This window comes from Lycorma delicatula, chromosome 8 (genome assembly GCF_047948215.1).
Source record: "Lycorma delicatula isolate Av1 chromosome 8, ASM4794821v1, whole genome shotgun sequence".
In the NCBI taxonomy this organism is placed as follows: domain Eukaryota; kingdom Metazoa; phylum Arthropoda; class Insecta; order Hemiptera; family Fulgoridae; genus Lycorma; species Lycorma delicatula.
In genome coordinates, this window is record NC_134462.1 from 45,213,074 (window position 1) to 45,239,365 (window position 26,292).

Here is a 26,292-nt window from a genome sequence, read left to right on the forward strand (position 1 = left end):
TAATGCTCAGGGAGCCTAAACGGTCCAAGTTGAGCTAGGTGAGGTTATTGAGAAATGGAGCCTCGATGTTCTCCTTCTACAGCGCCCGTATGTGGTTAAGGGTGATCTGCCAGGTTTATCAGCCTGGAATAAGTTTTTCATTGGTGATAGCAAATCCACCGCACTGTGCAGGAAGTCGATAGATAGCGTCTTCATACAGCAGACCTCTGACACGCATCACGTCGTTGTTAAGCTTGCCGTGAACGGTTTGGACCTGGTTGTAGTTAGTTCGTACTTTCAGTACAGAGATCCCACTGAACAGCATTTAGAAAGATGCGATAGAATTATTAGGCTGGTAGCGGGTTGTCCTATTCTTATAGGAGTTGATGCGAATGCCAAATCGCTTCTTTGGTACAGTGAGATCACAGATGATGATAGCGAGTTAATAGAGGGTTTCATCAGTTTGATGATTTATTGTAGTCGGTGAGTTGACTAATTTGCACCGGACTACCTTCGCCGGTGCAGTTGATTTTCGGAGGGCCTTCCATGGTACCAACATCGATGTTACCATTGGTAAGGATATTCCCGGCAGGATTCTAAATTGGTCGGTAGTCGACGATTGCGAAAGCGATCACCGGCTAATAGTTTTTGATTGGGTAGGTGGGCTGCGCAATGTGATTAGGGTGACCGTTCCTGTTCAGCAGGGGACCTTCCTGTACAGATGGGCGGATTGGCTCAAATTTTCTAACATTATTCGCAGCCTGGACGAGGTCCCATTAGATGATCTGGCCGAGAATTTCTCTTCTGCGGTAGTAGAAGCCCCTGAACACTCTATCCCTCGGAGTATGGGACGAGAGAGAGTAGCTGGATGGTGGACTCGGGAATTGACTGCGATGAAGCGGACTGTGGGTCGGCTCAGGTGAGCCGCACAGCGTGCGGGTGATCTTGATCGGCGTACAGTCTTGATTGCGGATTATCGTCGGAAGAGGACCGAGTATTTTCATAAGATTAGTTTTTCTAAACGAGATTCCTGGCGCTCTTTTGTTCAAGAGCAGGGGAATAAGGACTCGTGGGGTGTTATTTATCGAGTTCTTGGTCATAAACGAAAAAAGGACATTCTTCTGTCGGCTCTCTCGACCCAAGATGGTGTTTTTATAGATAAAGATCGTGTCCTCACTCATCTGATGGACGATCTACTTCAAGATGATTCCAAGGTTGGTGAGACCTCGTATCATCGACGTGTCCGAAAGGAAGTTGTAGGTTTTCGCTCTGAGATTGTGTCTTCAGAAATTACTGAGGTTGTAGTCCACCAAGTAATTTGCAGCCTGGCTAGGAATAAAGCCCCCGGATATGATGGTATCACGATGGAACTCCTTGTTCGCACCCTGCCTGTGATTTGCAGCCTGGCTAGGAATAAAGCCCCCGGATATGATGGTATCACGATGGAACTCCTTGTTCGCACCCTGCCTGTGATTCTTGGTCCATTGACTATGGTTTTCAATAGGTTGCTGTTCGCTGGGCATTTCCCAGCATGTTGGAAACGTGGTGTTTTGAAATTGCTCTTCAAGGGTGGCGACAAGGATCCCACTGTCAGTTCCTCTTACTGTCCTCTGACGCTCTTGCCTGTAGTAGGTAAGGTTTACGAGAAGATTTTATACCTCCGCATTAACAGCAGGCTAACTTCTGATCACATGCTGATGAACGACCAGTATGGTTTCCGCCCTGGCAAGGGCACAGGGGACGCGCTTCTTAGGGTTATGGATTTGGGTTCAGCCAGAGAGTGCAAGTATGTACTCGGTGTCTTTTTGGATATATCCGGAGCTTTCAATAACTTGTGGTGGCTCTCTGTCTTGTTTCAATTGCAGCAGCGTGGTTTCACGCTAAATGAGATCAGAACTCTCTCGAGTTATTTCAGCAATAGAGCTGTTGTCCTCCGTGACGGCAGTTCAGAGGTAGTTCTACTCTCTGGGTCGTTGATTTCGATTCTCTCATGCAATTGCGGATGCCCAGTGGCTGTCGCATCGTTACTTATGCCGACGATGGGCTGCTGCTGGTTGAGGGCAATTCGCATGCCGAGATAGAGCTCAGAGCGACGCAGGCATGTAAGGTACTAAGGTTGTGAAGTCTTCAGCATAAGATGGTTTTCAGTGCGGAGAAAACCAGTATGATGTTCTTTGTCTAGGTTTAGGTTGGTTGACTCCGGCTTCTGTCCGGACTGTAGGATCGATGGTACGGTGGACCATGTTCTGTATTTCTGTCCCCAGTATGAAGCTGAGCGAACAAGAGAGAACTTGAGAGAGTTAACTCCTTCTTTGATCTGCGGGTCAACCGGAGACTTGTAGAGACTGGGTAATCGTTGCTGGCTTCCTTCGCTTCCTCGCCCGCGCAGGACGGCCGAAGGGATCTAGTAGATAGTAGAGCAGGAACCTGGGTGGCTAGGGTCCGCCTGGACAATTGATTAGCCAAAGCTAGGCGTTTTGGCAGCGAACCACGGTGAGTTAGATAAGAGGTGTCAATTGTTAAACTGTCGGCGGAACGGCGACTGCACTGCCGATTGGCATGGGACACCATGCAGCCGTGAGGTGTAGCGGCATCTCGACGACGGTTTATTGTGGTGAATGTCATGCGGGACTCTGCGATGGAGCTGAGTGGGAGTAGGCGATCAATCCGTCTCTCCCTGGTAGACCAGACCGGAGTCTGTAATTAACCTAAGTCAGGGTTTATTAAGCGTAAGCTGCGTTTCACCAAGGGCTAAATTTCATTGTTGTGATCAACATGTTTGGTGGTATGTTGTGTTTATTTGCCTCGAATTACAAGATATTCACGAAATTTGGTCATAACAAGTAGAACTAGGCGCGGTTAGCTAGTTCAGAGGGAGACGATGTAGGGCATTCAAGATGTCCGGACGAGGCCAACAGCGAAGGCAATAAGCTGAGTTATTTAATCACCGATGCAAATGTCTACCGAGGCATTTGCATCGGTGGCATCCCAACGAGACCAGACTTATTACTATGAGATGTAAAAAGTCAGAGAGCGATAGACAACTCCGTTAAAGCCCACCACGGCAAGTGGATGGGGGGGGGGGGAAGCGACCGGAACGTCACTAGGCGGTTGTCTTCCCCTACGGGGTTGGGATATTTATATATTTATTAGCTACCATTAAAGCCCATCAGGGCTAGGAATAGTGGAGTTGGTGTGGTGACCGGAAACGTCACAAGGCTTAAGGAAACCCTACAAGGGAAGCTGTCTTCCCTTACGGGTTGGGATGTTTACTAGCTGAACAGATTGCAATGTACACATAAATAAAAAACCTATACTTAGCGGTACTGTATTAAAAAAAAGAAACTAAGCTACAAAATACACCTGATAGTTTTTGCTATTCAAGTAGAGTTGAATATTTTTTTGTATTTTAGCGAACTTACCATACTGATATGCAACTGTATATGTTTGGTTCATTGAAAAAGTGAACAGAAACTACTTCTCTCTTTCTCTTGTAAGCCTGGCATGGTATTCTTCTTATTCTTGATAATGGCTATGCCATTTACTGAAGTGATTTGTGACTCATGTCAGGTTGCTTAAAATCAGTGGGTTTATGGCACTTAACACAAAAACATTTATTATATAATCAAAGGAAAAGGAAAATTAATTTAAGAACTCTCAGAAATTACAAAAGAAAAAGAAATATAAATAATATCTTGTTTTCTTAATTTTTCTGCTAGTTATAGTGTCTGTAGTGCCAATTAAAACATACAGTATCGTTATGGATAAACCAGTAAATCTCTATGGAATAAAGTTTGGATAAATGAGATTCTATTATAAAGACAATGGGTAATAGCAAGTTTTTAAGGGATTTGCGCAATTAAAAAAAAAAATTGATTATCTTATGCTGTTAGAAACTAATATTTCAGGACTGATCCGGAGATCAAACAGTTGTACGTTACATGGTTTATTATTATTATTAGAATTGTTCTTTAGAGAGAGAGAATGAACGCATCGACTAGAAGTCGGAGTTCTCCTTTGGAGGGAAATTCGACTGGTGGGAGGGAAAATTAGTAGAGTAGGGAGAGAATTAAAGCGAGAGACCGGTCGGTCGGTCGGTCCACGGCAGGGCGGAGGGCGCACACTTAATCGTTTGTACTTGTCGTACTCGGACTGCTATGGGGTCGTGGTGTCTACTGATGTCAGTGTTAGCAGCTCTGTTGCTTCTTGTTCAGGCTGTTAGTTCTACTGAAGGAAGATCGGCCAAGGTGCGTAACATAACATGCAACGCTTTGCTCTCTGCTTTTTTAATTCTCTTACTCTAGTATTAGATATACACGTCCTCTAGCTTAGTGTTTGTATAGTGCAGCAGCGTACCACTCTTGTCACCTTGCACGTGGTACATAATGATTATGATTGTTACACACAGATATAAATTTACTATTTGTATGTAACATAACATACTTTCTTAAAACCAGTTCAATGAAATTGATTACAAAAATATATTATGTGTAAATAGGTAAATGAATATACTCATATATTTTTTCGCGATTGAAATCTGTTACTTGTGATTAATATATATATATATTGTAATAATTATTATATTTAGATTTTGTTAAATACATTTTCAACAAGTGCTAGGTCATTGATAAATAATCTCTAGACTATATGAAAGTTGTTTACTAAAACAAATTAAATGTTTTCTTGTGTTAAAGTTGATTTATTATTACACAGTTTAAAAATAACCGTTTAATTATACTATTACTTTGTAGGTTTCTATCTTTTCATTGATATCTATTAAATTGAAAATCTAGTGCGCGGATAAAGTGTAATTGTAAGACTTGTTATTTATTATTACAACTGCCCAAAACTAGTTAAAATTTTGTTAATACTGAAACATAAGTTAAGAGACAGCTGATTTTTATCTACGGCAATTGAAATATAATAATCATAGTTTTAGTTGACTTCTAACGATGTTTTTTTTTTTTGTTTGAAATGCAGTATCTTTGAAGTACAACATAGATTTTTTGCCAGTTTTCCATTTACTTAAATTACTTAACAATGATAATACGTATAGTTTTACCTATAAATAATTTTTAAAAGTTATATGGAAAATTTAACCGTAAATATAGTTATTGTTATATTCCGTAGTTTATAAATATCCCCCTTCAAAGCAAAAAAAGATTGTTTCTACGGCTTAAAAAAACGTTTCTACGGATTTTGGTGATCTGTATGTTCAAAAATATGTCATTTGTTAATATGTTTCTTCCTCTTGAGAATCAAACTTTGTTTTAAAAGTAAAATAAAACTCTTTTTCTAATTTTTTATTACTGCTAGATGTTTATTCGGTTTCATCCGGGTTGTGGCTTATTTCCAAGAGATGAGATTTTTAATTTTTTTTTGTTATAAAAAAATAGATGTTTAAATAGGACCACAAAAATCTATTTCAGTATGTTTTGATATAGTACGTTACGATGTTGATAAAGGACCTGATTGAATAGGAACAAAGACATCAGATTTATAATGACTGAATATTTTGACAAACATTCAGATGATAATGAATCATCTTAAAGAGTTGAAATCGTTTAGTTTTTTATTCAAATTAGTTTTGAATGGAGTTGTTTGTTTAGTGTGTTATATTAAGCAAATTTTTGTGCAAGTTTATTTTGTATAATTGAAGAGTGTCGAGATCTTGATTTTTATATGTTACATGTATAATTTGCACGTTGTCTATAACGTCTTTATATATTGTTACGTTCATACGAGGTAATTTGCAAAGGTGGATGGATTCTGTTGCGCGTAATATCTTTGTTACCTTCTACACAACTAATCATTTTACTCAGCACAAAAAACAACTTCTTTTGCTCTTTACGTCGTCTATTCATGTATTAGTATTATTAGTACACTGAAGAACATAACACAGTAAAACATCTTGCACTAATTAAAGCCACCCGCCTTCAAGTTAATTCAATGTACTAGTAAAATACAGAATGAAATCTAAAAGATACCTATTAACATAAATTATATAACATACGTTAACCATCGTACAAAATTACTAATATTTTAAGTAAAGAAGGTTGTGCAGATTTTTTAAAGAACTTCAGACAAAATACATATGATCATATAAAAAAATTAAAACGATCACCGAGTAACAAAACATCCCAGGAGTAAACAGATTAATTTGTAGTTACGTGATGTATAGGATCTCGCACAAACTGTATCGATTTCATTCAATTCTGCATAGAACATTTAAAACTAACACACACAATAATATAAAACCTGTTTAAATCGCCTCCGTGGCGCGAATGGTAGCATCTCGGCCTTTCATCCGGAGGTCCCGGGTCCGAATTCCGGTCAGGCATGGCATTTTCACACGCTAAAACATTTCCATTTCATCTCATCCACTGAAGAAATACCTACCGGTGATCCCAAAAAAGGCATTAACTACAACATCCAAAATTTACACGCATGATATAAAAACCACATCGTAACAAAATTGTTTAATTATTTAATTTTTAAATAAACAACAATGTCTTCGGTATTATCGTTAATGGTGCTTCTTTCTAACAATATGAGGGGCACTGGTACTTATACGGGACCCTACTGAAATCCAATTATTTTTTGCGTTTTACTTGTTTTATTGGCCACCTAAATAGGTAAAATATATATAATCTGTATATTTAACGTTTATTAGACGAGGTTAGCGAACGAAGGTAATGTTAGATTAGGTTATGTTGATATACGTGCGCAATTCGTCATTACACGGAATCAACATAATCTAATCAAATATATCCTACGCCCGCTTTGCTCGCTAACCCTGATTAACGTTAATAAAAATGATATACAATAAGTTATAGGTATATAAATTTAATCGTGTCGAGATGGAGTCGATTTAAGTAGTGGGTTTTACTCCCGTAAAACCTATTAGTACCAAAATACATCTCGATTTGAAATTATTTTTAAAAATAATTTTTATTGTGAATGGAGTTCCTAAGTAATTATTAATTAGTTAAAAGAATGCTGTCATCAGAAATCGTATGACTTTCTACTTCCATTATAAATAGTTTATTTACTATATTACTGTACAAGAGCTAATATGATAGCAGCTGATATTATGCTTTCTTTAACCTGGTTAACGATCGAAATATGGAAAAAATATTTTTGGCAAAGCTTGTTCTACAAAGTTTAAATTTTATTTTTATTAGTTTTTTATTTTAATTTATTAAAATGAATATTCAAGCAAGAGAAGTAACATAAAAAATTGTTTCTGATCGAGATAGACTCACCATTCTTCTGTTGTGGCATTTTGAAAATCTTTAGCTCTAATAAGATCAAATGAAGCCAGGACCAGATCAGTGCAATGCGCAAAATTTTAAAGGATATTTAGTTATAGGTTCTTGTAACTGATTAATAGCTCTTTTTTTTTAATATTTGAAATTATTTATTTATAGACAAATATCTTTGGGTTACCGTTATTTGATTTGTTAGATGCTGTTTGAATTCCTTCAAGTTCTGTATTAGTCCTTTAACCTCAACATATTTATTACATTCTTCATCTTCAATTATCTGTTATACATCATTCAAAAATCTGTCTTTTTCTATAAAATGTTTACCTTCTACACGTCTGTCTTCCATTAAATTAATTAAACCTGGATATTTTAATTCATAACCCACAAACCCCACAAATTTTTCTTCTCGCCTATTCATATTAAGATCTCTTTACTTTGAATTTAATTGTGATCTACTAAATTTTCAGCTTCTTTCTTTAATTCCTTCTGCTTTACTATTAAAAATCACTAAGTTACACATAATACATATATTTTCAAATTTATTTTTCTAACTTTTAGGTCTACATTAGCAGAAGTATTTACGGCATGAAATTTATCGTTGCTTATGCTAATCTCTCTTTTTCTGTTTATTCTCCGGAACTACCGTAAGGCATTACTTCAGAGAATGAATAAGGATGATATTGTATGAATGCAAATGAAGTGTAATCGTGTACTGTCTCAGGTCAAACATTCCTGAGATGTATTGTTAATTGAAACCGAACCTCCAAAGAATACCGGTATCCACGATCTAGTAGTCAAATCCGTATAAAAGCAACTAACTGTCTTTACTAGGATTTGAACCTTAGAACTCTCTACTTCAAAACCATCTGATTTGCGATGACGAATTTATGCTAATCTGCTTCATTTCATCCATTTTTTCTAATTTTTCTGCCATTCTCCCGAATTTCATGATAGGGTTTTAGCATCGTTGCCTCTATTCGATAGGTTCTGAATTCAAGTCTCTCTCAGGTTTGGTATTTTTCACACATTAAAAAATTTAATTTTTAACAGCGGCTGTAATTTTTGTCTTAAGTTCATTTATTTTCAAAATAAATCTCATTCCAAAAAGCAAATTGATGACATTAAATATATAAATTTTTTTACATTTACTTTGGTTTCTGCCGAAAAAATATGTCATTAAGAAATTCTAACATCTTTATTTTTTCCCCTTTGAATATGTTTTTTTTTTCTATTTACCCTTAATATCTACTTTCAAAGTTTTCCTTTAATTTCTCCCCCTAATTCTCCACTCTCAAATGTTTCCTTAATTTCTATACTCGTTTTAGGAAATCAATTGTATACCTAACATCACTAATTTGATGATCTCTGTTCAATATTTTCGGTTACGGACAAGAATGAATTCGAGTTATAATCTTTCTTGCTATTCATCTATATAAGAAATGATAAATAAATAAAATTTGAGACGTTTCAAGTGATTGTGATTAGTTATTTAAAATAAACTATAATAATAATACTAGTGTTGAAATGCGTAGTCTTTGGTTTCATACCGGGAGAAAATTGCAATTATCATCTTCCCCTATCTCACCATCGGTAATGTAGGCATAAATATTATTTCTAGGACAATAATTTTTTTAACGTAAATTATAGATCATTAAAGTCTGCAAAAGTGTTATTTAAAAAATTTAATGAACTTTTAAAGGCTGTTTTTTTTATGTAGCATTAATCAACGTAGTTTATATATATATATATATATATATCTTGTCCTAATTGTTTTTATGTTTATAAAATTCTTTATATTATGAATTAATTCTTTATATTATATTATGGGAAAGTATCTCGAGGTATCATGGGATTATTTTTACTTTCCCGACGAATATAGCTTAGAATATTAAAGGGGAAAGTATGGTGATCATTTCAGAAAAGGGTATGAGGTTTTTTTTTGCAAATCTTTACGTTTTTAGGATCCGATTAGTTCATCTCGATCAAAAAAGCCTGTGCATGTACGAATTTATTTGTGCAATATATGCATACGTAAGTGTATTGCACTGCTTTTGGCCTTTTATCTCAGGATTGACCGAATCGATTTTCTTCAAATTTGACTCAAATATTTGTATATATGGAGCATTCATCATATTATTTTTTTTTCAGAATTTATTAACGGGGTTGAAGAATATTATGAAAAAACCAATTTCAATTTTTTTCAGAGGCATTTTAGAGAAAACTTTAGTAAAGTAACTTTCTTACCTATAATGCATATATAGAAATTAAAAAATAACCCCATTTTAATATTTAAATATGTTTGTTGTTATTTTGCTCTACCTTCCTTCGTTTTAAATATTTTTCAAAATTTTTTTGTTAAGTTTATACTTCATATATAGAGCTATCAAGAAATGTTTACAATTTTTTTTTTTTAATTATTCATCATGGATCGAAAATGCAGAAAAAACTTTGAAATGAAAAAACTGTGAAAGATGTTGTATGTCTTGACCGGCGACCGCGGCTGGAAAATCGTGCACCATTTTGCCAGCTTTTTTTTTATTACTACTTTTTTATTTCTGGAATGAATTTTGTAATAAAATGAAATTATGTTTGCCAGTCAGGAGAGGTATAAGACTAAAATAAAATCACCTACAAAGAATCGTTATTAATATTTTATTAAGTATATTAATTTATATTATTACATATGAAATCATATGTAGTTTTAATCCATTTATTTATTATGAAATTGGACAAGTTTACTACAACATAATTACTATGACGCAGTTTAATGATTAAAAAAAAAAATTACTGTGCAACTTGGAATTCGTTCGAATAAACTTGTTTCTAAGTGTCCAATCTCCAAGCTGACAGGTTAAACTTTATACAGTGAAATCTAACGTAGATAAATATTAAATCAAGTGATGTATTAAATTTCAGTAAAAGATAATATAACGGGAAAAGAGCGAATAAATTTACATTTAATATTTTCGTTCGTTTTTTCTTTCAATAGATTAAAAAATGTCTTGCTTTTTGGGAATTTCGAAGAATTAGAATCTCTGTTTTTATTTTAAGTAGTTTATAATGTAGGTAATACGGCTCATTTTTTTATGAAAAAGTATATTTAATTATAACATAGGTAAATAGTCACTATTTACTTTTGAAAGCCAGTGAAAAACATGTAAATATTTTTTTTTTTAATTGCTGTAAATTGAAAACTGTTGAGATAGAATTTACCTACCTGTTGAGATAGGGGGCACCTATGTTTACAATATTTTTCAGATTCTGTGTGAATTTTTTAAAATATATATTGGGAAATTTTGATTTAAAAAAAAACATCTCGTCACCTAAATAATCCAATGTAATTGATTTATGTTCAGTATAATTTGTATTTATTATTAAGAAATTATTATATTTGGTAATAATTTATTAATTTAAATAAGAAAGCGATCCTGTTTTTCAGAGATTTATTAAACCACACTAAATATTTCTTTAATTTCTTAGTGTTGACCTTTTACACGACTGCCCAAAAAGGAGTGTAAAAAAATAGTTTTTTGTATTTTATATTTAGGATATGTATGTTTTTTCACCGTAGCTGCTCAATGACTGAACCGATTTTGATGTATCACTCCGCGTTTGAATACTTACGTTACCAGGATTGACGTAGGCTACATAAATATGTATGTAGAACTATAATGAAATGAATTAATGAATTGTGAACTGTGACCCTCTATCACTGTGTGAGCTGAATGATTCGAATCAATCGAATGAATAATATTAAAAAAATAATAGAATTAAATTACGTTAAATAAAATATTATTAAATAAATTTTAAAAATCTCTCCTCTATTAAAGAACAATATTTCACAGCATTTTTTTTATAGTCGTGTTTTTTAATTTTTAATATTTATCTCTTGTTATAATATAAATGTATTTTTTGTTTTAAATATTCTGAGAAAAAAAGCTGACAACACAGTTGTAGGACTATCCAGCCACGCGGTTTTATCTGATGCACGGCTTTTTTTTGTTTAACTTCCGAGACCACCTCTTTAGAAGATGAGATGAATGACAAGTAGCGTGTGAAAATGCCATGCCTGACCGGGATTCAAATCCGGGACCTCTGGATGTGAGGCCGAGACGCTACTACTTGCGCAAATGCACATACATACATACACACACGACTTAACTTAAAATATTTATCATTTTATTTATTAATATTTTTCTACAACAGCTGTGCGTCAATACTACGCTAGCGCTCCTTGTGACAGGGGGTACTATTGACGAAGTATACCCACTTAGCAACTAGTTTAGAGCATTTTTTGGGGTGCGGAAGGAATTTTGAAAAACAAATTGCAAATATTATTTTTTAATTGTAAACAAATGCTCCTAAGAAAAATAATACAGTAATTAGGCAAAATCTCGATATACTGAGGGTGACCTTACTCTACGGCCTCACTCCCTTGACCTTTTAAGTTGTAAATTTAGTGGCTTCAGTGTCCCATATACAGAAGTAATCTGATCAAGTTTGGCCAAAATCGATCCAGTAGTTCAGGAGATATAAGGTAATTTAGAGGCCAACAATGAACACACATACGAACATCCAGAAAATTTCCATCCGGTTTGTTTGGGTTCCTTACGTGTCAAAACGTCAGTATCCGATGAAAACCGTATATGCCCAAATTGGACCGACTGCAATACTTTCCCTCCAACTGCTATAGCATTAGACGAGAAAGTAACAAAAACGGGGAGATAAAATTTTACGATCACCTTTTATTTTAAATAATTTTTAATATCTTATACCATGATGATGCACTTTATTCCCCTTAAGAGTAAAAATATCTTCAAATATAGTTTTTTATTATTTTGTTTGTAAGAAGTAGTTTTTAGTTTTTATTATTTATGCTAGTCGATGTAGGGTATGTTTGATAATGTGTAGTAAATATTTTTTTAAGTACAATTCAATAAAACCCACCGGATTGGTCTAGTGGAGAACGCGTCTTCAGATTTCGAAGTCGAGATTTCCAACGTTCAAATCCTAGTAAAGGCGTTAATTTTATACGGATTTGAATACTAGATCGTGGTACCGGTGTTCTTTGGTGGTTGGGTTTCAATTACCCATATCATCATTATTTCATCCTCTGAAGTAATACCTGACGGTGAATCCCACAACGGAAGCTAAACAGGAAAAAAATTACAATTCAATAAAACTGATTAGAAAATTAGGTAAATGTTTGTCATCATTCCAGAAAGTTTTAGATCATAGTCAAGATATAGATTTCTTGCTTTTATTTACGATTGTTTTCGTTAAGACCTTCTCTTCTCTTCTTTTATGTTATATTCTCGATTCAGAAACTAAAATTCATTGTGGTTAATAAACGATGTGTATAGAATTTCTATTGCCATTGGCGCTTTCATTCGATTCAAGGACAAGTCGAGATATTAATTAACTAAGTTAGGGTACAATATAAAGATAGGTTTCTTTTTACTGTGTGACTAATTCAGTGATATACTCTTCAATTAAAACTTATTGGAAGTATATTTATTTTATTTGTAATGTACATCATCTGTTCAACTCGCCAATTATTTATTTATTAATATATTTTTGTAAGGGGAAAAGGAACAGGGCATTACTCCATAAGTCCTGTTCCTCATTTATGATTTAATTGATTAATGAACTAATTTTCATTTTGTAACAAACCCACACACCCACCCAAACACACACATACTCTCTTATATTTGTGATTAAATGTTCAGTGAAGCCTGGCTTTACAGCGTGTTAGTCGGATATATCTGATCACAAAATTTCAGAATATCAGTTTAGTAATCTTGAACGATCTCCACGTTTCGTTTTATATATTTAAGAAAATAACTTTGCTGGAGGATATAAATTTTAATTTGAGGAGCGCAACATAGATTTAGAAATAGGTTCATTTTTTTTAATGATCTGATAGAGTTGATTTATACGTAGAATCGTTTAATTATAACTTCTCATGTTCGTTCCTTGACAATAAGTTAATGTTTGAAATGCTTATTATTGAAATGCTTACTCTCTTTTTTTGAAAACTTTTATGTAGATATGCTTTTTTTATTATAAACATTAATTTTTTAACATTTTTTAATAACATCTTCCCAGTCGTTGAATGGCTCTGTTTTACATTACAATGTATATAATAGATTTTTTGTACGACTGTCCAAAAAGAAGTGTAATGCGTTTAGGGTGATGTATGTATGTTTGTTGTTCCTCCGCAGCAGCTCAATGGCTGAACCGATTTAGATGTATGACCCCCCGCGTTGGATTACTTACGTTACTGGGAGTGTCAGAGGCTATATATTGTCATTTATATGTAATACATATCACATTTACAGAAACAATACAATTCTTATGATTATTCATTGTTTAATAATTGAAATTGGGCCGGTAGAATTTTGTAACAAATTTTTATTATTTATTTATTTATCTTTTGTTATTTTATGGAACCCTTAAACATTGTTTATTATCTATTATTGTATATTACATATATTTAACATGTATGGTTTTTTCAAGAAAATTCTAAATTAATTTGATAATAGAAATGATTTTGATAATAGAAATGTAGTGTCTTACCTTTTTTGATGTCAGTATCGTTTTCTTAAAAACATTTAATTTATATTACAGAAATCTTTGTTTTTCAGCGGAAGAAATTATATCTGCGAGACTCTTACCGTACGGTTTACAATTTAATTGTATTTTTTTTTTTTTTTTTTTTTTGATATCACTACGTTTTGTTATATTATTCTTTTATGAATTACTGATTGTTATCTTATGGATTTATTATTACAATTTATTGCCTTAGAACAAACAAATTGAATTTCATGGCCATTTTTTTTGTTGATAGTCATATCATTCACTTCATACCATATTTTTCCTTTTTTTACAAAACTAGTATAATGACCTTTACGAATCGAAGATCCGTGATGTAATATTGCACTTATTACTTTGTAAGTTTAACCCTCGATTTTTATCGTTAAATTCGATTTTACCAATCGAATTGGGTTTGCGCTATAGCTCTAGAAGGAAAAGAGTTGTAATAGCTCCAATTTGGGTATACTCAATTTTTACCAGATCTTGACGTTTTGTTAATACCTAAGGAACCCAAAAAACCGGATGGAAATTTTCCGGATGTTAATGTTTTGTCTGTATGTGTGTGTGTGCTCGGTATTTTTCTCTAAATCATCTTATATCTCCAGAACTACTGGACCAATTTTGACCAAACTTGGTCAAAACTTCTTTAAATGGAACAATAAAGCCTTTAAATTTTCAACTTAAAAGGTCAAGGGGTGAGGCTGTAGGTCAAGGTCACTCTCAGTATCTCGAGCGAGATTTCGCTTAATTAAAGTAATATGTTTCTTACGACACATTTGTTAACAATTAAAAAATAACAATGTTTGAAAAAAATTTTTTTTTGAAAAATCGTATCCCCACTCCAAAAAAATGCTGTAAACTTTGAAGATTTGTTGGGATAGCTATGATGGTTGTTCTTCATTTGGTTCCTTAGATTGTCGTCGAATTATATGCATATAAATTTATCTTTACTAAATGTTTTGTTTAACCTCCGGGACCACCGTTAGGTATTGTTTCAGAGGATGAGATGAATGATTTGTAACATGTGTGAAAATGCCACGCCTGACTGGGATTCGAACCCGGAACCTCTGGATGAAAGGCCGAGACGCTACCACTCGCGCTACGGAGGCCGGCATCTTTACTAAACTTTCTTTTTTTCCTGTTTCGCTTCCGGTAACTTCCGTTTAGATAATACTTCAGAGGATGAATGAGGATGATATGTATGAGTATAAATGAAGTATAGTCTTGTACATTCCTCAGTTCGACCATTCCTGAGATGTGTGGTTAATTGAAACCCAACCACCAAAGAACACCGGCATCCACGATCTAGTATTCAAATCCGTGTAAAAATAACTGGCTTTACTAAGACTTGAACGCTGGAACTCTCGACTTCCAAATCAGCTGATTTGGGAAGACGCGTTCACCACTAGACCAACCCGGTGGGTTATCTTTACTGGGAGCCCCAAATCCCACCAGGCGGCCGGACCCAACCAAATGTCATGCATTTTTTGCCTTTTTTATCGTAATCAAAACGCTTTAAAAAAAGTTTTATTATAAACTGAACTTTGATTCCTAAAGTAAAAGGAAAACGAAGTAAAAGGAAAGGTAAAGTAAAAGGAAAGTAAAAAACTGTGAGGTATCAATTTATACATTCTCAAGGGCGCTGTAAACGATTTTAATATTTAAAGTTGTTGGAGTAGAAGCTTTTTTTAGTAATACCTGATTTGAAATTTGCGGTTTTAACCTCAACCTAATATTCTTATCTTGCAATTATAACGTGGAATTTTTTTCAATATGTCATTAATATATTAATTATATTTTATTTAAAAATAGCCGCGTAACAGGAGTCCTACGGCTGTGTTGTCAGTTTTTTCATTATTTAATTTTGTAATTTTATGTTATTCAAAAATATATTTTTCTATTTAAATTTTTTTTAAATTAAATTTAAAATAATATTTATTCATGGTACTTATAAACTCTCCTACTTAGTTGAAGGAATATATAATGTAATAGTTCTCAATAAATAATGTGACATAAATTAGTGATGATCTTTTAATGATGTACGGTAAATAATTTTCTATGATGAACAAAGAAGTATAATTCACAATTCTGAAATCACCTGCATTTTTGTGGGCCTGGTATATGATCTGTAAAGAAGGCAACTAAAAAACATTTTTTAGTTGCTTAGTAGATATCCCTTCATTCCTTAGTTTCCATAGCAAAACGATGATGATGAATTAAAAATTCAGTTTAAACAGTAATATTTCACCTTCATAAAATAAAAATAATTTTTTCGAATTCAATTTAAATATCTCGATATATTGATCCGTTATATATAAGACAACAGTTTTATATCACTTTGGATGATATTAGTCATTTAGTATGAAATATATCTCTTTTGAATATTCATCTATATTAGAAAGAAAAATTTGTTCATATTACGTAACTATATTCTTAGTATTGCATTATAATAATTCTGCTGGTAAGTAAACTGAAGATTATTTTTTTCTGTTGTATAAAAAGTATTATATTCAAATACAGTTCTATTTATTGTTGTTAGATATTCTTGTTAGATTATCTCTTACAGTAATTTACTGATTAATAAGGAATAAAATAATATTTTATGTGGTTTCCTAGAAAACCGGAACGATTACAATGTTATCATTTGTTTATAAAAATATATAAAATTTGGTCTATATCAGGAAAATATGAACTGTTGATAATAAAATGCGGATTTAAAACTATATTTCTATCTGTACAGGAAATAAAATTATTCTGAAATTGTATCCTTATAAATTAATTTTAAAAAATATACTATTCGATTATTTATATTTTTATTATGTAATTTCTTTTGGTTTTCCTTTTTTTTGTTTTTGCAAATATAAATAGTAAATATAAATAAAATTATTATATTCAATAAAACATTACTGTTGCGATAATATTCTTTTATTATCTGTTTATCAGATTGGCTCGAGACTGTAAAAACTGTTATGTTACGGTGGGTTGAAGAAGATTAAAAGAGTATTTATTAACGTATATGTAATGTATTCGTAAATGAAAATATTAAACTACGGTTATCGGAAGTCAACCGATAAAGAAATTTTTAATATTTTCTAATATTTCATACAAGCGATGTTATATGATTCACAAGCTATTCCTGAAAATGAACAGTCATTTTTATAAGTATCTCATTAAATGTTTTTCTATTAGGGAAAATAACGAATAAAATAGTTTCATTGAGCTGATGTACTGAAGCACATTATTATGACGAGCCTAAGGGAATGAAGGTGATATTCAGCCTTAAAAAATGAGACGTTTATATTTTTTAAGACAGGGCCTAACGGTAACTTTTTGCATCATTCATCTTAGAGGAAACAACTTTGATTGGTAACTTTTGTATTGCAGGTGTCTTTTTTTCTTTTTTTTTTAATAATCATCAGTCGTTAGAAAGTCTGTTACTACAGTAAAAAACAATAATTCAATACATCCTTTTAAAAAATTGTTCGAAAGCATGTTTTTAGTTAAACGTACATATTTTAATCTTCGACCTTTATTTGCTACTGCTTTTCCTCCACTCAATCAATAACCAAAACTACAAAAATCAATCATTTTTTTACTTTTCTGACGTGAAAGGTCTTTAAAATCACACCGAAACATATGGGTACCACAACAGATTGTGGTACCGAAAAGGTACCACAATCTGTAGCGTAACGAAAAGGTCTATATCGTCCTGCCATAATAACTCCCTAACTATTAGTCTCAGATACTTAAATGCGGTGTCTTTTTGTAACTTACATCGTCATCTCGCCGATAAAACTTTGCGTCAATGTCGAGCGGGGAGGAGGCACAGCGAAATCGGATAAAACTGGCGCTCTCGCTCTTTTCTATTTAGTGTAGCTCACGACTTAAACGTGACAGCGCGGTGATTCGTGTGTTTGTGTTCAAATTTTGTCTGGAGAGATCGATTTAAGTAATTGTAAGTGTGTTTTGGATAATATTTATATGTAAAAAATTAAAGTAAACATGTAAAAAGTATACATGAAAAGAATAAAAGCATGAGGCTGACGTACTGAATATGTCAGCCTTAGCCCATGCAAAAGTCAGCCGGAAATATAAATTATGCATATCGTTGGAAAAGGGAAGTTATGGGCCACGCACAGGTACCCTTGTGTCCGGTGTCGAGGGAGCGAGACTGTTTCGGGAGCGTCACAAAGCTGGTTCGGCGAGCTCAGTGAACGACGCTGACGGCGCCAGCACCTCTACCGCTGCTTGTCTCTTAATTACATCACAGACCAATGTTGAACAAAATTGTCGTCGAATATTAGTCGAAATAAATATCATGTACCATTTAGTGTCTGTTTTATATTAAAATTAAATTTAGTACGCAGTCGACGTCTCGTTTCTATTTCAATTAAATACACTAAAAGTGACTTGCTGACATACAGACCGACCAATTTATCTGTAGAGTTGGCCAAATGAAGGATCTAAAATTTTTTATTGAAAACTTTCAGATTTGTTCAAAAAATACGAAGGTGGCTTTCCCATTTAACTTTACAGATAAGTTGGTCGGTCTGTACCTCGGAGGAACTTCATCCAAGGTATGTAGCGTTTCACGATAAACCAATAAATCAACGGCCGTGTTCCCCGACACAGCCCAACCCGATTTTTTTATTCTGTATTCCCTTAGCTGTTGTTTAGACAACTGATTTTGATTAAACGAATTAAACGATTTTAATGAGTTTCTAGATTTTAAGGAATTTTTTCACTTCTTTACCCAATTTCCTTTTTTTTTTGTTGAAATTTTTTGATCGGTGTATAATATTTCATTTAACTATTTGATTCTAAATCGGTTTCATTTTATACCTAAATGTTTTTTACTTCCTTGAACAAAGTAAAGAAAGTATTGCGATCGCGAAAAATTTCGGTTTTCAGATTTCAACGAAAATATCCATTTTGACCATCCCTGAATTCATTTTGACTAGTTTCGGCGTGACGTCTGTACGTACATACGTGTGTATCTCGCATTACTAAAAAACGATTAGTCGTAGAATGTTGACATTTTGGATTTAGGACTGTTGTAATATCTAATTTTGCAGCTCTCCTTTTGATTCCAATCGACTGGAACAAAAATGTCTAAAAAAGGCCAAAATCCAAAAAAAATTGGATTTTGGATTTTCATTGGTTCCATAGTTATAGCCAAATAAAATTTTAATTAATGAAATATTTGAATCGTGCAATGGGAAGGCACATCGGTTCGAATCCGACTTGATTTCTTTCTTTTTTTAACTTTTTTTTTAAATTTAAATATATTGATTTATTAATAATTAGCCTCTGATTGTAAAAAAAATGTGTTTATGTATATGTAATGGGTAATGCATGTGTATATGTGTTAATAGGCATACAAGGCATTTTTAGTCGTTACTTCTAATAATATTTTTATTATTAATCTAAATAGGTGATAATAATATAAAAAGTGGTTTGAAAGGGGTTTTTCTTTACACTTGCATCATCAAATTAAAAGCTGTTTCCTTAGAAAGGTAGTATGTATAAATTTTACTTTTATCAGTCACTCAATCTCAGCTAACCCTACCAATAATGTTGACCCGATTCTTCTTTCCTTCTTTAAATACTAAGCCTGTTTACATGTTTTAAAAAGATATTCGTTTTACCTTGTACTGTGTTGTTTGATTCAGGTCATTCGACTTCCAAGTAAAGTATATTCGTAACTATTACCCGTGTCTTACCAATAAATATTATTTACATATTTCAAATTTACGTAGAATTGTTCATACTTTCTTTTAAATAGAAGAAAACGTTAGAATTTATAAAACAACTAACTTCTTTTATAAATTCTTGTTTTCCTTATTTATTTTATGGTCAGTTTAGTTCTTACCTCATTTAAGAGTTATCTTATTTTTTATACGAGTATTACTTTTATTCTAACTTTTGTCGTAATTTCTTATTCTTTTCCGTATTTATTCTTTTTCATAGAATTATTATGTTTCAAAAATATCGTTTGTAAATGTTGAGTTCAATTATTAAATGAACTGAATTTAGAAGGCAACGAAGAAATTATCGTAAAACTTTTGAATTATATCAATGATACAGTTGAAAGTAATTTTATTCTTAATTTGTTAAATAAATATTTCCAAAAGAATGATATAAAACTTTGCTTAGATTGGAAATGGAGGAAAAATGGAAGCGCCTTCTACATCCAAAAGAAGACAATTTACTTAAACAAGAATAAAAAATTCAGATTAAATCAACTCATCCAATTAGCAAGAAACAGATATACGTAGAGTACAAATTTTATTCCTTCTGTAAAATAAATTTCAGAAAATAATTTCCTATATGAAATATCGGCTTGCGCCTTCTTTCCTTTCTTTTTCGTATTTTAGCTTCCGGTAACTACCGTTCAGATAATGCTTCAGAGGATATGTATGAGTGCAAATGAAGTGTAGTCTTATAAATTCTCAGTTCGACCATTCCTGTGATGAGTGTTTAATTGAAGCAACCACCAAAGAACACCGGTATCCACGATTTAGTATTCAAATCCGTGTAAAATAACTGACTTTACTGGGATTTGAACGCTGGAACACTTGGCTTCTAAATCAGCTGATTTCAGAAGACGCGTTCACTGCTAGACCAACCCGGTGGGTTGCGCCTAGTAATAGAGAAATTCCACACGAATTAACTAATACAAATTACAAAGAAAGAAAAATGAAATGAATATTGTTTTTTGTTTATAAAACAAATAAAATAAAATTAGTTTAATAAAAATTCAGGTATAATTATTTATTTTTTTGAAGTAATAAAGATTTTATTTTTTTGTTCATAATCTGCTCGTCGTATTTAAACTAAGCAGTGGTCTTTTAGCTTCTTTCATAATATTGTACCTTTAGTTTTATGGTCACAATTATTTGAAAAAAGAGTAAAAATCCAAAACGATAATCACATGCAAAATTTTTAATCAAATTCAATGAATAGTTGTCAAAGAATAACACGGATATTCCTGCTCTAAAAATTAACTTAAAAGATTTGATTCTCAAAATAAGGGTTTGAGATATTAATATAAATGATATTGATGTAAATAATATTAAAATAAAATAATAATGGTAGTTTAAATTTTCATCTCTTGTATAGCAGCATTAATTACATCATATTAAATATATAATTTTGCAGTTTAATATGGCGTAAATTTTACTTAATATTATAGTAACATTTCTTTATTTTACGTGATAATTAATGTTAAACGTCAGAGAACAAAACTGACAATCGATGAGTTTTAAATGTAGTTTTAAAAGTTAAGTTACTTTATTTTATACAAAATTTCGTGATTTATACAATGGTGATTATATATATAAACAAAATATCGTGGCTGACTTACTACTAAAAATAAATTAATGAAAGTTTATATACACAATCTTCTTACTGTATAAATGCAAATTAAGAAAGGATTCTTTGAAATTCCGAGGTTAAAGAGTATAAATTTAATTTTATTATTTTTTAAATTTCTCGGTAAAAATGAAGATGTAAACTTGATCTTTGATTTATGCAATCTTCATGTGAATATTCAAAAACCAAATTTCTAGATTTTTCGAAATTCGACCTTGAAAGGGATGAAGAAAGGTAAAACATCTGAAGAATGATTTCAAATTGTCCCCGATTTCCGATTATATTAAACGAAATATTCACTTGATTTGGTTTCCAAAAACTCTTCAGATAAATATCTACAAACCGTTTTCAGGTATTTTTGAATTTTGATTTTTTAAGCGGTTACGGTGCATGGCGTGACGGCGCAACCAACTCGGCCACTTCCACTGTTACTGTATGTCGACGCGACTGGCTGGGCACCTCTCCGGATTCTTGACTAAAACCATTAGAAATTAATAGAAAAATGAAAAACGAATTGCGGTTACCTCCTAGTGGTGTTTGTCGGGTAACGCTAAGAACCGTACAAAATACATATTTACCCGTTCGAAGGACGGGCATCCAGCTGTAATTAATATCTTTAAAATGAAGGCCGACTATTTTGAAACTTGCATTCATTAGATAACTCAAAATTTCGGGTACTGCACTGAATAAACTGTTTCTCTGAAGAAATTAGTAAAATACAGTGATAGTTTTTATAAATTGAACAAGCTAAAATTTATTTTTATCATTATTATTTTCACAAGCATGAAATTATTGAACATAGGAGGTCCAGGGTGCAGAGCCCCCTGACTAGATGGGCAGGACTCACTTCACTTGCCCTTACTGGCTAGTATATATATATATATATATATATATATATATATATATACCACTGTTTTACACGAGATAAACGTAAGAAAGTGTTAAAAATATGCGGAGTACGCACAACAAAGCTTAATTTTTTTGGATATCATTGATCACTTCACACGCATAATAACATTTAAACAAACACGCAAATATACCCAAAATACGCGAAAAAATATCTGGAACTTGCTAACATGAGCTCTAAAAATAGAAAAAAACTCTAACAACCCGCTTGGTGGAGTAATATATTCTCAGTTTTTCATCCGGAAGGTTACGAGTTCGAATCTCAGTTGAATTTGCAGAAATCCATACGCTAAAAAATTTCAGTTCCACGTTCCTGTGCATAATCTTTGAGCTTATATGGTGAACTAATAAAAGTAAGGACACTTAAAAATGTAAACATAAAGTAGTGCTAGATTTTTTTTAGTAAACCGAAACGATATTTTTTAGCATAATTGTCGTATTAGTCTTCTAAGAGGGAAAATATAATTTCTCATTATGTATAATTTCCCAGTGAGTATACTGTTAACATGCAAACAGTCATGACTGCATACGTATTTTAAATTTTCACTTAATTATAATATTTTAACCCCTGATGATGGTTTGAAAAAACCGAAAGATCTCGAGGACTTAACACTTATTTGCTGGAAAGGTGGATATATCACATATTAATTACTTTTAATTATTTTATTAAAATATACCAGCGGAACCATTTTCAAGAAATTAAAAATATAATTTGTTAGTAACGTATAAAAATAAGGATTAGTGGACATGAATATTAAAAATAAGTAAGTGATGAATGAAGCCTTACAAGTAATGTTAAAATTGCGATGACCCCGCTAGTTCACATGTAATTACATTGCTCTTGTAAGATTTGCCATTAATTAGTCAACTGGAAAAATTTTATTGTTAAGAAAACTATCAAAATGTTTTAATTTAACTGTAAATAAAAATAAAAGAAAAAATGTTGACGTCAATTAGAACTAACTTGTAAATAATTATATGGAATATCATAATTGTAAATTTATGCTAATTATATGTACATCTATCATTGTCGTCCATAACTCGGAAGTTAGGAAATGAAAGCGTAGTCTTTTTACGGGTAGACTAAATGAAAACCACTCGTTATCTTGAGGACTGCAATTTTTTTTTACAGCAACTGACTCATTCTAGTGAATTAAAAAAAATAAATTTTAAATGGCTTATTTCTCAGAATTTTAATCGCTTTTTTCTTAGTGTCAAACATTCTCTTCCTTTGTACGTCATCAAATTCTTCTTTAACATATTTTGTATGTGTGTTTGTCTATTTATGTAAATGAACTAAAAAGGAAATTAAAGATAAAATATACCTACCCATGTCAGCAGAATTCATTCCTATAATCTATATTTTAACGTTCATTGTTATTTCCAACTGAACCATTGAAGAAAAACAAAACTTATGGATAATAAACTAAAATAATAGATATATATTTTCTAAAGCTACACCGAAATATATTTTCTTCAGCTTTACTTTACACCGATTACTTTAGGCGTGTGCTCTCATCACATCTCTTCTTTATAATGATAAAATTAATTGTTAACATTTGAAAATACCAAGTCTGACCAGGATTAGAATCCAAAATCTTTCATTTTTATTACTATTACAGAAAGTATCCATTTAAAAAAAATATTAATGTAAGAATAAACTTTTTTTATTTCTTAAAAGAGCTTTAGAAACAGTGACCGTATATGGATTTCTGCCATTTCTGACTCGGATTTGAACTTGTGAATTTCTGGATGGAAAACTGAAACCAACACTCTACTAAGAGAGTTGGTTTATTTTTTAGAGCTCATTTTAGAATGTTCCGGATATTTTTTGCGTGTTTTTTTTAATATGATTATACTGTGTGTATGAAAATGATCTATGATATTCAGGAAAATTAATATACGTACCCCGCATATTTTCAACACTCCCTTATATTTATCTTGTGTATATAAATTTATACGATATATATATATATATATATATCACTTTAGTCTCTAAAACGTTGTTCTATTCGTTTGTTTAATCATGAAATACTATTTTGCTACGGCTGCATTAAAACGTTTGAATTACGCAACTTGAACCTGTATCATGTTTTTTTTCATTATGGTATAGGTGTTCAACTAATCAAAAGCCTACCTTTCAACCACTGACCAATCAGAAGCAAGTATTTTTAATGTATCAGTTGTTTTTTTACTTTGATTTTAATCCGATTTAGTATTTATTAAGCAGAGGTTAATTTGAAAATACAAAAATAGGTAACTAAGTTTCTCTATTACACTGTTTATCTTTTTGTTAATTTTTTCTGATTCTAAAAAAGAAATAAATCCGATCGATATGAAAGGAAAGTTAGAACATATGACTAATAATCTATTGCTAAAAAAATGTATTGTTTAATGTGTTTTTTGAAAAATTAAAAAAAAAATGTATTCCGTAAACAATATATTATCTATTTAAATCAATAATACCAATATTTTCTCAGCCGTAGAAAAAATACCGTATTCAACTCTCTATAATGGCCACTCTTGCGAAGTTTACGACACTCGCCAAGGCTCGAGTCGTAACTTACTTCACACTCGTACATTAATAGCTATCATTATAGGCTCGTTGTATAGTGTACTATTACTTTATAAAAAAAAATTATTGAACACTTAAAGCCGATAAATAAAACAAAAAAAAGCTGTTCCAATTGAGTTCTAATCAAAACCGCCTATAGAGTTAAATAAGAAATAGCACTATCATGAATACAAATTAAATATAATCCAATCTTTATGTAGAATCTTTTATTCACCGATAAAAAATGTTTAAATAAATTTAATCTCTATATTAATATTTACGTAAAAACATTATTTTATTAAATTCTAAAATAAATTTATAGCTGTTAGAGAAAATCAATTTTGAAAATAAAAAAAAGTAAAATAAAGGTCAGCGAGTTAAATATGATAAAACGACAAACAAGATTTTTTTTCTATTATTTTTATTTAAGTAATAAAATTACAAGGGATGTATGAAGTAAATAAGATATCAAAAGCGTACTTTTTTGTATAAAAGTCAGGATTAACTTGTATTCAGATAAGAAATCTTCTAGTATGAGGTTTAAATTTGTTAATTAGAAATTTCTTTTAAATATTTGTATAGTATGCAGTGGTTTATGGAAGCAGAACATCTACATTAAAGAAGTTAGAGAAACAAGAAGGTTTTTGAAATGCGATGTTAATAGGGAATGTTAAAAAATTTAATTCCGTCGATAGTGTAAACCTAACAAGTGACGAGGATTTTAACAAATTTTTGCAAGTGTTTGGTATAATGTTGTAAGTCAAAAGAAAGTCTTGTTGGACTGTAAATTAAACTATTCAGGGGTAGTCTATTTGGTTGCAGAAGAAAGTTTAGTGAGTAAAAACGCTAAAGGAAAAAGAAATTTAATAATGTTTTAAACAAATAATTAAATATTGTAGCGTATAAAAGAAATTGGCGCAGAATAAAAAGGAAGGTATCAGACTAATCAAATGAAATAAAAACTGAAGAACACAACTTTATCTTAGAAATAGAAAAGATAAAAAAAAAGGAATGTACTTTTTTTATTTTTAACACTAGAATGTGGTTTATTTATTTATTTTTGTAAATATGTAGGGGTTACCATTCTCACATTATCTACCAAGAGGTAGATGTGTGATAACTTAACGTACGAAGTATTTATTTTTAAAAAAAAATTTGTACACAGAAACATAATGAATAAATTCATTATATATATATTTCTTATTTTACTTTTCTGTTTAAGGACCACTAAAGATTAAGGAATGTATTGTGAATGTATGTAATAAATTATCAGAAGTAATCATGGTTAATTTTTTTTATAGTAATGATATATACAGAATGCGAGTATTCTTTGTAGAATTTAATACAATATAATAAGATTATTCTCCAAAGGAATCATATATCATTATAATATAAATTTGTATATCGTATTTTTATCAAAATTACAAAATATTAACCCCTTCATCTGCCTGTACAAAAGTAATAGTCAGTGTTCCTAAGTATCACTTAATCTATTCGTAGAAATAAATCCCGCCGGTTTAGTCTAGGGGTTAAATTCGTCATCGTAGAATCAGCTGATTTTCAAAGTCGAGAGTTCTCAGTTTCGAGTCCTTGTAAAGGCAGTTGCTTTCATAT

The 26,292-nt window shown here is 31.8% G+C and overlaps 1 protein-coding gene across 4 annotated transcripts in view; it reads left to right on the top strand.

Annotated features, from left to right (window-relative positions):
- Window positions 1–4,067: 4,067 nt before the first annotated feature.
- magu (SPARC related modular calcium binding-like protein magu) overlaps window positions 4,068–26,292 on the top strand; it is a 159,209-nt gene continuing 136,984 nt past the window's right edge. For all 4 annotated transcript variants that reach the window (XM_075372323.1, XM_075372324.1, XM_075372325.1 and 1 more), the window contains exon 1: window positions 4,068–4,226. In XM_075372323.1, the coding sequence (XP_075228438.1) occupies window positions 4,137–4,226 (90 nt within the window). In that variant the 5' untranslated portion in view covers window positions 4,068–4,136. The remainder of the gene's footprint in view (window positions 4,227–26,292) is intronic.